Genomic DNA, 17,100 nt, shown 5'->3' on the forward strand with positions numbered 1-17,100 from the left:
CACGCACGGGATCTGTTTGTGTGAAAGAGCCCTAAGAGTGGTATTCTCGGAGACCTCTGCTGCATACCAATGCAGAAATTCTCACCTTTACAGCTCCATCCATATGGACAAGTGTATTCATAGGCTCTCCCGTTATTCTCCAAACTACTTACTTCCAAGTAAGGCTACTTTCACACTGGCGTTTCTGGGTCTGCTTGTGAGATCTGTTTCAGGGCTCTCACAAGCGGCCCAAAACGGATCAGTTCAGCCCCAATGCATTCTGAATGGATAAGGATCCGCTCAGAATGCATCAATTTGGCTGCGTTCCCACAAAAAAAATTAATAAAAAATCCTCCCAATCCACCCCCCTCAGCAAAGACGCCATTTGTAACAACCGTATGGCATCTCCTCATACTATCCACCTCTCTCCCCCATGTACATGTGCAGGGCCTGCCATAACCAGACCTAGTCCTGCTGACTCTTCTGTTTCCCACAGCCACGCACAGCGCCTGTCAGCCGGTTGTCAGACCTGCCATTTCTTCTGTTTTTAACTTTTCACTTCATGATGTTTTTTTTTCTAGGCCATTGCTCATCAGAGGCTCTAAAATGAGGTGGGACGTAGCTAGAAAACTAAATATAGCCTAGGACGTGACATGTTTTAATGGCTGTGCACACCTTGTGGCTCCATTCTATATACTAAAGGCTGAGTAATTTAGTCATTTGCTGGCTCCTACTAAGAAGTCACATTTTAAGTAGGAAACTGTACAATACAAGCAAATAGCTGTGTTAGGGTACTTTCACACTAGCGTTTTTGTTTTCCAGTATTGAGTTCCGCCACAGGGGCTCAATACCGAAAAAAAAGGGATCAGTTTTATCCTAATGCATTCTGAATGGAGAGCATTCCGTTCAGTATGCATCGCAATGCATCAGTTCAGTCCCTCTTACGTTTTTTGGATGGAGAAAATACCGCAGCATGCTGCAGTTTTCTCTCCGGCCAAAAATCCTGAACACTTGCTGGAATGCCGGATTCGGCATTAATTTCCTTTGAAATGTATTAATGCCCAGGTGTTCTGGTAAAACGGATCAGTTCTTTCCGTCCGCACATGCGCAGACCATTAAATCTGTGGAAAAAAAAAATACCAGATCTGTTTTACCGGATGACAACTGGAAAGACTGATCCGGTATTGCAATGCATTTGTGAAACGGATCCGGTTCCGTCTCACAAATGCATCCGTTTGCGTCTGGATTGCCAGATCCGGCAGGCAGTTCTGGTGACGGAACTGCCTGCCGGAATCCTCTGCCTCAAGTGTGAAAGTACCCTTAGGCCCCTTTCACACGGGCGAGTATTCCGCGCGGATGCGATGCGTGAGGTGAACGCATTGCACCCGCACTGAATACCGACCCATTCATTTCTATGGGGCTGTTTACATGAGCGGTGATTTTCGCGCATCACTTGTGCGTTGCGTGAAAATCGCAGCATGTTCTATATTCTGCATTTTTCACGCAACGGAGGCCCCATAGAAGTGAATGGGGTTGCGTGAAAATCGCAAGCAAGTGCGGATGCGGTGCGATTTTCACGCACGGTTGCTAGGAGACGATCGGGATGGAGACCCGATCATCATTATTATTTTCCCTTATAACATGGTTATAAGGGAAAATAATAGCATTCGGAATACAGAATGCATATTAAAATAGCGCTGGAGGGGTTAAAAATAAATAAATAATAATTTAACTCCCCTTAGTCCACTTGATCACGCAGCCCGGCATCTCCTTTGCTGAACAGGACCTGTGGTGACGTCACTCCGGTCATCACATGATCCATCACATGATCTTTTACCATGGGGATGGATCATGTGATGACCAGAGTGACGTCACCACAGGTCCTGTTCCTGTAATGAATGCTCACCACAGGTCCTGTTCAGCAAAGGAGACAGAAGGAGATGCCGGTCTGCGCGATCAAGTGGATTAAAGTGAGTTCAATTATTTATTTGTTTATTTTAACCCCTCCAGCGCTGTTTTACTATGCATTCTGTATTCAGAATGCTATTATTTTCCCTTTATAACCATGTTCTAAGGGAAAATAATACAATCTACAGAACACCGATCCCAAGCCCGAACTTCTGTGAAGAAGTTCGGGTTTGGGTACCAAACATGCGCGATTTTTCTCACGCGAGTGCAAAACGCATTACAATGTTTTGCACTCTTGCGGAAAAATCGCGGGTGTTCCCGTAACGCACCCGCACATTTTCCCGCAACGCCCGTCTGAAAGAGGCCTTAGAGTAGCTTCCTCTACTAAAAATGAAGTTGTCGAGGTTTAAGCGATTCACCAGCCGGGGGACATCAAAAATGCGCACACAGAGTTGGTGTACAGTAGAATCCATGTCTCCCCTTCCTCAGTGTTTATTTCTACACAAAGGCACAAACACTAAGGCCTCTTTCACACGGGCTTGCGGGAAAAGGTCCGGGTGCGTTGCGGGAACATGCACGATTTTTCCGCGCGAGTGCAAAACATTGTAATGCGTTTTGCATGCGCATGAGAAAAATCGGCATGTTTGGTACCCAAACCCGAACTTCTTCACAGAAGTTCGGGCTTGGGATCGGTGTTCTGTAGATTGTATTATTTTCCCTTATAACATGGTTATAAGGGAAAATAATAGCATTCTGAATACAGAATGTTTAGTAAAATAGGGATGGAAGGGTTAAACAAAAAATTTAAAATAATTTAACTCACCTTAATCCACTTGCTCGCGCAGCCCGGCATCTCTTCTGTCTTCATCTTAGCTGTGTGCAGGAAAAGAACCTGTGGTGATGTCACTCCGGTCATCACATGGTCCGTCACATGAGCTTTTACCATGGTGATGGATCATGTGATGACCGGAGTGACGTCACCACAGGTTCTTTTCCTGCACACAGCTAAGATGAAGACAGAAGAGATGCCGGGCTGCGCGAGCAAGTGGATTAAGGTGAGTTAAATTATTTTTTTCTTTTTTTTAACCCGATTTTCACGCAGCCCCATTCACTTCTATAGGGCCTGCGTTGCGTGAAAAACGCACAAAATAGAGCTTGCTGCGATTTTCACGCAACGCACAAGTGATGCGTGAAAATCACCGCTCATGTGCACAGCCCCATAGAAATGAATGGGTCCTGATTCTGTGCGGGTGCAATGCGTTCAACTCACGCATTGCACCCGCGTGGAAAACTTACCTGTGTGAAAGGGGCCTAAGGGTACTTTCACACTAGCGTTGTTAGAATCCGGCAAGCCATATACAAACGGATAGCTTTTTTTTTTCCGGATCCGTTAGACTGATCCAGTGATATACCGGGTTCATATCATCCGGAATAGCAGATGCGGGATTTAATTTTTTTCAAAGAACAAAAGTGAAACTAGCTCCTCCTATATCCCGGGGCATGCGCAGACCGGAAAACCGGATCCGGCGATGCGGCAATTTCCAAAACACTTGGTACCGGATCCGGCATTAATACATCTCTATGGATATTGATCCGGCAAGTGCGGTATTGTTCCGGGATTTTGTCCGGTCTAATACCGAACGGAAGACATCCTGATGCATACTGAACGGATTGCTTTCCATTCAGAATGCATTAGGACAAAACTGATGCGTTTTTTTTCCGGTATTGAACCCCTTTACCTGATTTTAAATGCCGGAAAAGAATAACGCTAGTGTGAAAGTACCCTAAGCCAATCAAAGATTTCTGGTGTAGGACACTGACCAATCAGATTACAGATAATAGCCTCATGTCAGGACAGAACAGGTTATGGTGGAATGTGTGGACAGGGCCCTTAGCAACCTAAACAAGTCTTGGAGTCCACCACCCCCACCCACACCTTATACTGGAATGTCCTTAAACGGAACCTGTCATCAACTTTATGCTGACCTCACTGAGAACAGCATAAAGTAGTGACAGAAATGCTGATGTCAGCGGTGTGTCACTCATGAGCTAAAAGTAAGTGGTTGCTGAGAACCAGCATCTTAATCATTACAGCCCAGGCCTGGAAAAGAGTCAAATCTACATGAGAAGAGTCCTGGTTATTCCTAATCTCCTGCTCTCGCCCATCTGCTGATGATTGGCAGATCTCAGAGAGAAAGGGAGAAAACTAGGTAGAAGACTCAATCATCAGCAGGTGGGCGGGGAGAGCAGGAATCCATGAATAACCAGGACTCTTCTCAGGTGGCCGGGACTCTTTTCCAGGCCCAGTCTGCAATGATTGTGATGTTGGTTTTCAGCAACCACTTAATTTTAATTTATAAATGACAGACCATCAACTCCCCTGTCTCTACTTTATTCTGCCGTTAGTATGGACAGCATAAAGTTGATGACAGGTTCTCTTTAAGCAGTTTGTAAAAGTTTGTTTAGAGATGAGATGGAGTCGGTTACATTAACAATTGTGACAAGATGGAGTCGGTTACAAACAGCTGTTATAATTTTTGGTTGCTTCTAGTGATGTAAATGAGGTGATGGTATGTATCCAGTTACCGATCCTGCATCCTGTACCCTCCGGGGCTGCTATCGCACAGCATAGGCATCTCTCTAGAATCTTGTTGTTCTTGGCTTAGAATTAAGATACGGTCACACGGGGCTTCTTGGATCAGTTTTTGAGGCAGATCTGCCTGCAGGAATTTCAGCCAAAGCTAGAAGTGGATCCCCCAGGAAAAAGAAGAATAAATCCTTCCTTTTATATTTCTGATTACTTTCAAATCCACGTCTGGCCTTGGCAGAAAATCCTTCAGACAGATCTGCCTCAAACACAGTGTGAGACCGTACACTTAGGGCAAGCTCAGTGCAAGAAACTTGCAGCGTGTGGTAGTGTGAGGTCCCGTTCTGAGCTCCGCTCCTCTGGCGGCCCGCAAAAACGGGGTCCGTAGGTCCTTGATCTGTGTCCGTAGGTTCGTGATCTGTGTCCGTTTTTTCTTCCGTGGATCTTCCTTGATTTTTGGAGGATCCACGGACATGAAGGAAAAAGTCGTTTTGGTGTCTGCTTGGCCGTGCGGAGCCAAACGGATCCGTCCTGATTTACAATGCAAGTCAATGGGGACGGATCCGTTTGACGTTGACACAATATGGTGCAATTACAAACGGATCCGTCCCCCATTGACTTTCAATGTAAAGTCAGGAGTCCCTATTATACCATCGGATCGGAGTTTTCTCCAATCCGATGGTATATTTTAACTTGAAGCGTCCCCATCACCATGGGAACGCCTCTATGTTAGAATATACCATCGGATTTGAGTTAGATCATGAAAACTCATATCCGACAGTATATTCTAACACATAGTGATGGGGACGATTCAAGTTAGAATATACTACGAACTGTGTACATGACTGCCCCCTGCTGCCTGGCAGCACCCGATCTCTTACAAGGGGCTGTGATCCGCACAATGAGGGGTTAATTGTGCGTATCATAGCCCCCTGTAAAAGATCAGGTGCTGCCAGGCTTATAGCACAGACCTGTCACTTACCAGTAGGAGGAGCGCCCGGCCGGTCACAGACAGCGAAGGTAAGTATAATGCTTCTAAAAATTGCTAAGTAACCATGGCAACCAGGACTGCAGTAGCGTGCTGGTTGCCATGGTTACTGATCGGAGTCCCAGCGATTAAACTGGGACGCCGATCGGAACTCTCCGCTGCCACCAATGATGGGGGGGGGGGGGGAGAATTTGAATTAGGAGGGGGAGGGAGGGGGGCCCACTGGCCACCAATGAATGTACAGTAATACAGGGGAGGGAGGGGGAGCCAACTGGCCACCAATGAATGTACAGTAATACAGGGGAGGGAGGGGGTAGCCGCACTGGCCACCAATGAATGTAATACAGGGGAGGGAGGGGGGGCACACTGGCCACCAATGAATCTAAAACTGGGGAGGGAGGGGGGTGTGCCCCCTCCTGCCTGGCAGCACCTGATCTCTTACAGGGGGCTATGAAACGCACAATTAACCCCTCAGGTGCGTCACCTGAGGGGTTAATTGTGCGGATCACAGCCCCCTGTAAGAGATCGGGTGCTGCCAGGCAGCAGGGGGCAGTCATGTACACAGTTCTTAGTATATTCTAACTTGAAGCGTCCCCATCACCATAGAATATACTGTCGGATCTGAGTTTTCACGAAGTGAAAACTCCGCTCTGAATAAGCTTTTATGCAGACAGATATGCGATCCGTCTGTGTGAAAGTAGCCTACGGCCACGGATTACGGATGCAGATGCCAATCTTGTGTGCATACGTGTTTTTTCACGGACCCATTGACTTGAATCGGTCCGTGAACCGTTGTCCGTCAAAAAAATAGGACAGGTCATATTTTTTTGACGGACGGGAAACATTGATCACGGCCGCGGATGAACAACTGTGCATTTTCTGAGTTTTCATGAACCCATTGAAAGTCAATGGGTCCGCAGAAAATCACTGAAAATGGAACAACGGCCACGGATGCACACAACGGTCGTGTGCATGAGGCCTTAGAATGATTGACAGTATTATGTCAGTGTAATTCACTAGATTCCAGGTCTGACAGGGACACGCAGCCTTATAAATCATTATAACGCTGTGCGATCTTGTCGGAGGACCGTAGGTCAGACCGGGACTTCCCACTGACACACGCCACGAGTTTGACTCTTTAGGTTCTTGTAGCAGAATTGCCTATGAGGACATGACTTATGGCACACTTTTGTATTTCATTTATTATGTGGTGTATACATAACCTGTTTTGATGGCAGACATTGTAATTGTATGTTTACTCAGCAGTAATATTTGTCTAGAGGAGTAAAAAATAAGGTCACTGCAGTGATTCCCATGTTCTCGCAGTGGCAATAATTGTTTTACAATATACAGGAACCTTGACTTTGCCAAGAGGACATGTCTCACAGCTGATCTGATCTGGTGATTCCAGTACGTCGTTTTTCCTTCTTGTCCTGCAGCGCTGGGGTCCTGGGTTCTAATCCGACCAGGGACGACATCTGCATGGAGATTTTAGGTTCTCCCCGTGTTTGCGTAGGTTTCCTCCCACACTCCAAAAATATACAAATGGGCAAATTGGATTCCTATGAAATTGACTCAAGTGTGCGTTGGGGGTCGAGCGCCTGTGTGGCAGCCTTCCCAGGGATTCGCCCCAACCACACAACTGTCCCTACGAGTCCCTGTGAGAAAAGTACATTGCATAGGTTTGTCATTGCGAATCTTTAACAGGCTGCCATTTTCCTTCTGGCTCTCTGCCTTGTAATATCTGTAACTAATATCTGATTGCAACCAAAATAGTAGTGGCACCTCCAAATTCCAGCATGTCACTTGTAACTACAGTATAACTAGTTTAGTCGCAGGTGTCAATTTTGGCCACCCATGATGACGGCCGGGGGTGCCACTTGGCTAATATAACTAGCTATATCATGTGTATCCATCTGTCATGTGTATCCATCTGCCCTTGAATATATTCACATATATAGCCAATTGTCATCTCACTATTAATACCACTTGCACATGAGCATATATTAAAGGGATTTTCTGGATAAGTCATCACTATCTGATCAGTGGGGGTCCAACACCCAGGACCCCCGCTGATTACCTTTTTGAGAAGGCAGCAGCACTCCCAGAAGCCCCACAGCCTTCCCTCAGCTTTTCCTAGGCCAGTGACATCACATTCATTGGTAACTTAGTCTAGGTGCAGCTCAACCCCATAGAAGTGAATGGGGCTGAGCGGACCAGAAGAACGGAAAGCTAAACGGTGATGTGAATGCACCCTTATTAAATAACTCCGTGGCTATGCAAAATTTTTAATTACATGCAATTACAAAAAGATTCAGATCCAGGTGCTGGTTTGAAAACTGTAGAATATTTTTAGTGAGACAACCCCTTTTAACATAAAAGGCTATTTTGAATATTTTCGTCTTCCGAAGGGACAGACCGAGTTTCTAGGTGCCCCATTATCTGGCATGACTAAGGCCTTCAGTATACGGAACGCCAAAAACAGCCCGTAAACGGGGAAAAAAAACGGTCGTGTGAAGGAGGCCTAACAGTCCCACAGCTGTTGCTGAGTCTCTCTGCTCCCCATTTAGGTCTTCATTCTGGTCAAAATGCAGGAGGAACAAACTAAGATGGAGTAGAGAGCTCTCCTAATTACCAGTATCCGAGCAGGAAGTCTGTGGAATGCAGCTTCAGCCATTGGCTGCAGAGTAGGAAGTGATGTCAGCGAAGGGGGAGGGATTTGTCATTTTGGCAGCTTCGTCTGTCTAGCCTAGTGACTTGCAGCCAAATTATTTCCCATGACCATTTTATAAAATATGAAAACTTGCCTTGTGTTCCACTTTCATGGAGGAGATACGGTAAGTGAAGTGAACACCTCAAAGGAAAATCCAACAGTCCTAATATATAGCATTTACAATGTCAGGTGGGTTGAGCATGCATGTTCCAGGGTGAAAGATCTCCGTTTGGATTGATAATTTTTTGTAATTGTCGTTTGTTAATGAGGGTTTAACAGTGTTGAGGTTATTTGATCAAATAAAATGTCATCTTAAGCCATAAACTCTCGGCTAGCTTTCTCCCCCTTTCTGCACTCATTGGCTGAGTCTTATTATAGAATGACAGGAAATCTCAAAATATTGTAAGTCCATCAGGGATTGGAAACGGCACGATACGTGTCCTCCTTCACTCGTTTCTGTAGTGTGCTAAGCTGCAGTGACCTCTCAATTACCGGCGATCGATGTGAGCTCCGTGCTCTTCTCTCTTCAACTCGCATCAATCGAAGCCCCTGAAAGAGGAGAGATCTGGCTGACTTGTAACTCTGCATACGATACTGCGGCAGCAAAATCATCTCTTGCAGTAGATTGCTGTGGGTACGAAACGCACAGGAACATTATTTTTTTTATTTTTATTTCATATAATAAAGCGTGCAAGCTATTAAATATGAAAACATAATAACCTAAAAATGAATGCTTCATAAAGGTGGTCTTGCCCTGCATTATGCAGAAATGGCTTAAATGGGTTATGAAAGTGCCAATAAACCTCATGTACACATGTTTATTTCAATGACCGTTCCAGCCTGGCTCGCACTGTTCTTTAGATGGTCGGCACACCGGCCAATATAATTGTCAGCTCTTCCTCTAACCTGGATGAAAACGGTGCGGTCTTTCAGCATAATCGTCTTGTGATTAGATTACCCTACAGGGTTGTTGGTGGCTTGGAATTAAATTGAATATTCTAAAAAGAAATGTAATCTGCAGGAGAAAGTGTCCGTAAAGAAAACCCATGACCATAGCGTGGTGCAGACAAGATTGGTTGTGGGCAGTGAATAAGGCAGCCTGTACTTACTACATAGAAGGCGGGTGACAGTCCGAACATCAAATAGTTTCTGCGGATACAATCATCCATTCTCGGGAGGCAATGGACCCAAAAATTTAAAACCGTCGCAAAAATAAGTTAATCCGTTATCGATTGTGGTGCGCCACGAATCTGGCTTCAGATTTGTTATGAAATACATTTATGCATGCACCGCTACTTACAGTAAAGGCGCACGTGCGCCTCGCGTTAATGGCGGCCATCTTTACTCAGCCTCATGTGAGGCAATACATTTTAATGCATGTACAGAGATAGGGATAATAATGAATTTTTACGATGCAGATGAACAAATCAGGTTCATCCATTGCAGGGCGAACCAGATTCACTCATCCCTAACCCAGATCTGTTATAAGCATCTTCCAGAAGCTTGAGTATTGTGTGGGTCCACCACACGGACCTGGCTTCCTCTCTCAGGTCCCCCTGTCAACATCTGCTGTAACACTACTGCAGGCAATCGCTGGCCGCAGTGGTGAGCTGCTCCCCTTGCGTCATGTCAATTGCTGCAGCGGTGTCAGATGTTGACAGTGGGGGACCCGAGTGAGGCGGCCTGAGGGGAGCAGGTAAGTATGCTTTATTTTGTAGGTCTGCTCAGGAGGGGGTAAAAAAATCCAAAAGGGGGCAACAACTTTAAATAACAGGAATGTTGGGAATGATTCAGTGTTACAAAATAAAGTGCCCCTCATTTACTAGAGTAGTGCTGCTTTTAGTGGAAATTAAAGTAAACCTTTTTTTTTGGGTAACCCCAGACCCCCACCTATTGAAGGAGTTTCTCTACGTTTCTACAATGGTGTGTTAATATTCCGTCCCTGTACTCCATTGAGGCTGCAATGGAAGGGTAAGTCCGTTGCAATAGGTTGTTCCGCACATGGGGTATCCCGTTCATAGAGCATTGCTATTTAGTGATCAGACCCTCTGAACTGGTGGAAGGGAAAGCGTTGGAGTGCTCTGGTGACCTGTTTGTGTCTGGTAGTAATTAGCTGAATAATGTTATTTTTTTCCTTTCTTTTATAGGCGCTATGGCTTGTGGTCCAGATTACGAATGTTTATATTTGCACTAGTCGGTCTCTATATAGCCATCCCTTTCCTTGTGAAGATATGTCCTGCAATACAAGCTCAGCTAGTCTTTTTAAATTTAGGTGAGTGTTCTTTTGAATTTTTCAGTCCTTCGATCCTTTTTGTTTTCCCTCTGATAGTAAAGCTCTGCGGAGTATGTTGGCGCTATACACTGCGTGCAGAATTATTAGGCAAATGAGTATTTTGACTACATCATCCTCTTTATGCATGTTGTCTTACTCCAAGCTGTATAGGCTCGAAAGCCTACTACCAATTAAGCATATTAGGTGATGTGCATCTCTGTAATGAGAAGGGGTGTGGTCTAATGACATCAACACCCTATATTAGGTGTGCATAATTATTAGGCAACTTCCTTTCCTTTGGCAAAATGGGTCAAAAGAAGGACTTGACAGGCTCAGAAAAGTCAAAAATAGTGAGATATCTTGCAGAGGGATGCAGCACTCTTAAAATTGCAAAGCTTCTGAAGCGTGATCATCGAACAATCAAGCGTTTCATTCAAAATAGTCAACAGGGTCGCAAGAAGCATGTGGAAAAACCAAGGCGCAAAATAACTGCCCAAGAACTGAGAAAAGTCAAGCGTGCAGCTGCCAAGATGCCACTTGCCACCAGTTTGGCCATATTTCAGAGCTGCAACATCACTGGAGTGCCCAAAAGCCCAAGGTGTGCAATACTCAGAGACATGGCCAAGATAAGAAAGGCTGAAAGACGACCACCACTGAACAAGACACACAAGCTGAAACGTCAAGACTGGGCCAAGAAATATCTCAAGACTGATTTTTCTAAGGTTTTATGGACTGATGAAATGAGAGTGAGTCTTGATGGGCCAGATGGATGGGCCCGTGGCTGGATTGGTAAAGGGCAGAGAGCTCCAGTCCGACTCAGACGCCAGCAAGGTGGAGGTGGAGTACTGGTTTGGGCTGGTATCATCAAAGATGAGCTTGTGGGGCCTTTTCGGGTTGAGGATGGAGTCAAGCTCAACTCCCAGTCCTACTGCCAGTTTCTGGAAGACACCTTCTTCAAGCAGTGGTACAGGAAGAAGTCTGCATCCTTCAAGAAAAACATTATTTGCATGCAGGACAATGCTCCATCACACGCGTCCAAGTACTCCACAGCGTGGCTGGCAAGAAAGGGTATAAAAGAAGAAAATCTAATGACATGGCCTCCTTGTTCACCTGATCTGAACCCCATTGAGAACCTGTGGTCCATCATCAAATGTGAGATTTACAAGGAGGGAAAACAGTACACCTCTCTGAACAGTGTCTGGGAGGCTGTGGTTGCTGCTGCACGCAATGTTTATGGTGAACAGATCAAAACACTGACAGAATCCATGGATGGCAGGCTTTTGAGTGTCCTTGCAAAGAAAGGTGGCTATATTGGTCACTGATTTGTTTTTGTTTTGTTTTTGAATATCAGAAATGTATATTTGTGAATGTTGAGATGTTATATTGGTTTCACTGGTAAAAATAAATAATTGAAATGGGTATATATTTGTTTTTTGTTAAGTTGCCTAATAATTATGCACAGTAATAGTCACCTGCACACACAGATATCCCCCTAAAATAGCTAAAACTAAAAACTACTTCCAAAAATATTCAGCTTTGATATTAATGAGTTTTTTGGGTTCATTGAGAACATGGTTGTTGTTCAATAATAAAATTAATCCTCAAAAATACAACTTGCCTAATAATTCTGCACTCCCTGTATAAAGATTATTAGAATTATTTTTCCAGGTAATAAGCTGTGGCCAGAGGAGTCTGACAGCAGCCGCCTCCTCTCTGCACATTGAATAACACCGAAACCGAACATGTATGTGGGAGTTGGGAAAGGCCATCAATATTAGATCAGTGAGGGGTCGGCCCTTCTGCAGACCAGCTGTCTGAAGGTGCCACCATCCCTTCTCTGTACTTTTATAAGATCGCTACAGCTACGTTGCACTTAAGGTAATAGGATTGAGCTCTCAGCATAGCTGCAGCTAAAAGTATATTGCCTGGTAGACAACGCAGAGGATGTGGAGCGACATGATGCCTTCAAGCACCTAGACAGCAAGGACCCCCAGCAATCTAATATTAGTGACCAATCCAAAAGAGCCGAACTTCAATTAACCCATTGTACAATGATATCAAAGATGATTACATAAAGAAAAATAGGGGTACATCTGTCCTTCATTGTGCCAGCACTGTAAGTACAGACAGTCTTGAGTCCATTGAGAACCCGGACCATCTTCCTATTTTGCCTACTGTTATAAGCTGCTTTTCAGTTTGGTAATAATGGGACTGAGCTGCGACTCCTGGTAAACTTAGAAGAGTGCACTCATTCCATGTATTCTCCTTCCTGTCCTGACTCTTTAAGGCTGAGTTCACATCAGCTTTCAGCCTTTCCATTTCTTCTGCTCCGTTATAGGAGCAGAAGAACGGAAAGGACGATTTCGCACATAACTGAGCCGAACGGAGCCTACAGACCCCATAGACCAGGGATGCCCAACCTGCAGCCCTCTAGCTGTTTTGAAACTACAACTCCCACCGTGCTGTAGGCTGTACGGGAATGCTGGGAGTTGTAGTTTTGCAACAGTTGGAGGGCCGCAGGTTGGGCATCCCTGCTATAGGCTATAATGGAGTCTGTTAGGAAGATTTTTGACGCGGAGACAAAAGCCCTGCATGTAGGACAGAGCAGAAGAACGGAAAGGCTGAACGCTGATGTGAACTCAGACTAATCCCCTTTTTATTTAGACTTCTAGCATGGCACTTCTGCCAGGGAGGGGGTGACTCGGTTATAGCATCAGACATTAGACTAATCAAAGCCGTGCTCTGCTGTTTACATCTTTATCTAAGTTATCAAGGGAACAATGGAGCTGTCAAACTGTTATCCCAATTCTATAGCTACTATTATACTAGCACATAACATCTTTTACTCATAGAAGCAGGTCCATGGGTTGACCATCTATACAGGAGTTTTATCTTTCTATTGACTGCTACAGACCATATTTAGTATTTTTTAATGACATAGGACTGCCGAAATTAAGGCGTAAAACAGCCCAAATTTTTTTTTTTTTTTATAATTTTTGAACTCCATATTTATAGAAAAACTATCTTTTACTGATGGAAGCGTCCCTTTGATGCAGGGTATATGATAAATGTCGATTGTGGGACAGCTCCTGTAATACAGAATTAGGTTTCTGATTTCCCACATGTTAAGGCTCCATTCACACGTCCGCAATTCTGTTCCGCATTTTGCGCAACGGAATTGCAGACCTATTCATTTCTATGGGGCCGCACGATGATGTGCTGCCCGGATCCAGAAATGCGGATCCGCACTTCCGGGTCCGCATTTCCGTTCCCGAAAAAAAAAAAATAGAACATGTCCTATTCTTGTCTGAAATTGCGGACAAGATTAGGCATTTTCTATTAAGTGTCGGTGATGTGCGGTCCGCAAAATGCAGAATGCACATTGCCGGTGTCCGTGTTATGAGGATCCGTGGATCCGCAAAACACACACGAATGTGTGAATGGACCCTAATACTGTATTTTATTTGGAGCGTGATTTAATTACAGACACATTCCATGCACAAGCTTTGCTTTGGGTGTGTGCAGAGGAAAAGGGAGGTCATGAAATAACCTTCCCCTTGTTGACGCTTAGGGATGATTTAGTTGTGCCAAGAATCCATTACTCCTCATCCAGCATGGTCCTCCCTCCTTGCACGGTCAATAACTCCTCTATGGCAGAGGCAATCCCCATATTATCTGAAATCAGCATGGATGCCCCTGCTTTATAACCTTTAACAACGCTACTGTCTCAGTAGACTCTGTAAAGGCTCCATGATTGAGGAAATATCTTTTTGTTCACACCTTCTATTCACTTATAAAGCGCCCCAGGTCCCGCTCCTAACACCCCAATCAAGTAGTTGATTGTGCTGGGAGAAGCCATAACCCACCTTACATTTCCCCAGTGACCTCTGCAGGAGATAGGTTGTATTACAGGGTGGCCATCCGTATCAATGGCTTCTCCACGTATCACACAAGGATGGTACAAGTCCATGAGAGCAGGACAGACTTTCTGTTCTCGCTTATGGAGGATTTCCCAAGCAGAGAGCCCACTCCTGTGATGTCCATATGACTTGGTAGACCTTTTTGTACCCGTTGTCGAACATTATGACTGGTTTAAGACCTTCAAGCTGAAAACTGGACGCGGCTGATTGTATATGCTTTTTACTAGTTAGTACACTGGGATTCTTCCACTTCTGTAATTTAGGTTGTTCTTCTCTTGTCTTTCAGTGAGGTTTCCATACTTTATTGATCTGAAGAGGCCTCAGGATCAAGGGTTAAATCACACATTTAATTTGTACTTGCAGCCGGACGAGGATGTCTCTATTGGTGTCTGGTAAGAGGTTCTTCTGTTTCTGATCAATGCATTTGATTATGTGATGTCTGACTTGATTTTTGGGTACTGGTGACAGCCGTGAGTAGACCTAGTACTTATGAAGTCTCATGCTGACACTGAAATGGCCTGCAGTCATGCAGAACTCGCCACTGACCAAGAGAGCCATTCTGATTAGGCAACTGCATTAGGAAAACTACATTTGCCTTTAAGAGAGGGTGGGGTGATTCCCTCTATATGAGTTTGCAGCACCATACCTCAACTACTTGCTAGTGAGCCACCACAACCTACCACTATTTTTTGTATGCATTAGGAAATGGCTACTTTTTAAGGGGTTCTCCACGGCTTTACCCAAATTCTCTGTTTCAGCTAACCTGTAAAAGAGGGTTTCAGCAGTACCTACCTTCCTGTCACACCACCGAATCCATGGTGAAGCTTCAGAGAACCCCTTTAAGCAACTCCCTAGCACATATATGTTGGTCTATCAAAGACTGAAATGGTGGTTCACAGGACTGCTGAGTACAAATATATGTTGGGGAACCAGTACGGTACTTCTCTATTCAAACTAAACTACAGTGATTTTGAGGAATATATTTTAGTGTTAATCAGATTTGTCTGATCTGGTTACAACACTGCGCCCCTAGACCAAAAATGACACTGTGCAGTGATTGCCCGTTTCTACTGGACTTGTATCTTTGTCTCGTTGTATATCTTTGCTGCAGGCTTTTCTGAGACCTTTGCTTGCATTAGCATTGTAGGCTATATAATGTGATGAGACAGCAAGCAGATAAACTAAGAATACCATTGCGACACTCAAAACCATGGTTGAGATTTTCACCGGGAGCGTAGCATGCCAGTAGATAACTGTATTTGGCCTGCATTTTACTGTCTCTTGTAAGAAAAAATGTATGCACTAATTTCACTACGTACTATTATGCCTTATTCACACAGTCAGTGGTTGTCTGTGATTTCCATCAGTGATTGTGAGCCAAAACCGGGAAATAAAGTACTGTATTTTTTGCATTATTAAACACACCTGATGATAAGACCCACCTAGATTTTAGAGGAGGAAAAATATTTTTCTGCAGATCTCAGAACAGACCCCTAAATTAGACCCCCAATCTTCATCAGACTTCAGGTCAAACTGAAAATAAATGAATTAACTTACCTCTCCTGCTCCGCCGCCACTCTGCAGTTCTGGTGGTCTCTCCTGCACTCGCCACGCTCTGGTCTTCTCTGTGACCGCACTGCATACAACGTCTGGTCATAGAGTGCACTGCGTCCTGAAGCCAGGACAGGTGTCCGGAGGAAGATCAGGGAGTGGTGAGTACAGTACTACAGTCAGCGCTCCCCTGCGTCCTGGATACTAGTGAGCACTTTTATTCACTTTATAAGACGCACTGCCATTCCCTCCTCTACTTTTGGAAGGAAAAAAGCGTGTCTCATACAGCAGAAAATACGGTATATTGGAAAGATTTCTCCTGTTCTGTTTATTTCACCAGGACTTCGTTTTGGCTCACAATCACTGATGGAAATCACTGACCAAACGCTGACATGTGAAAGAGGCCTCTGCAGGCGGCTATGAGAAATATTACAATAATGGCGGCCTTTACATGCATTAATGTGTATTAGTAAGTGTAAGTAATGAGCCCTTGTAAATCCAGGCACACTGTTCCTGCTGTCCTGTGGAAGGACGCTCAGGGAAAAGACCAAGCATGGTATGAAGAAGTGATGTCTACAAGCTATCCCGTTGTCCTTTACTTACATGGGAACGCTGGCACTCGGTAAGATCCTCCTCCTCGGCGTTGAACAACTGTTTTGTCTTCGTTCTTTTACTTTTTAAATGCAGTGAGCCTATGGGTAAATGAACACACGTCAGACTTTGTTTCCGAAATGTCTGTGATTGTTCCATTTATCCGAATTGCAGAAATCCATGTGCTTGCTGCCTCAGATGAATGGCACTGACTGTCAGTCGCAGAATTTTCTGCAACAAATCCAACCCTTGGGAATATACACCGATAGGGAGGACAGGCAAAAATGCCCCGGATTCCCTGCAGATGCTTTCCCTAAGGCAGAATGCACACAGCCGTGTTCCGCGGCCGACAGCGGTCCGTGGTATGCCGGGCTGGATTCCTGTTCAGAGCATGAGCGCACGACGTCATTGGTTGCTATGACGCCGTACACTTCATGCCGCCACTGCTGTACAGTAATACACTCGTATAGATCATACCAGTGTATTACTGTAGTGCAGCGGCGGCATGAAGCGCACAGCGTCATAGCAACCAATGACTCCGTGCGCTCCTGCTCTGAACAGGAATCCAGCCCGGCATACCACGGACCGCTC

At 44.9% G+C, this 17,100-nt stretch overlaps 1 protein-coding gene across 3 annotated transcripts in view; it reads left to right on the top strand.

Annotated features, from left to right (window-relative positions):
• Positions 1-17,100, top strand: part of ABHD12 (abhydrolase domain containing 12, lysophospholipase) — a 112,515-nt gene that overhangs the window by 64,484 nt on the left and 30,931 nt on the right. For all 3 annotated transcript variants that reach the window (XM_040429648.1, XM_040429647.1, XM_040429646.1), the window contains exons 2-4: positions 10,323-10,447; positions 14,654-14,759; positions 16,421-16,540. In XM_040429648.1, coding sequence (XP_040285582.1) covers positions 10,351-10,447; positions 14,654-14,759; positions 16,421-16,540 — 323 coding nt within the window. In that variant the 5' untranslated portion in view covers positions 10,323-10,350. The remainder of the gene's footprint in view (positions 1-10,322; positions 10,448-14,653; positions 14,760-16,420; positions 16,541-17,100) is intronic.

The sequence above is a fragment of the Bufo bufo genome, chromosome 4 (genome assembly GCF_905171765.1).
Source record: "Bufo bufo chromosome 4, aBufBuf1.1, whole genome shotgun sequence".
Classification (NCBI taxonomy): domain Eukaryota; kingdom Metazoa; phylum Chordata; class Amphibia; order Anura; family Bufonidae; genus Bufo; species Bufo bufo.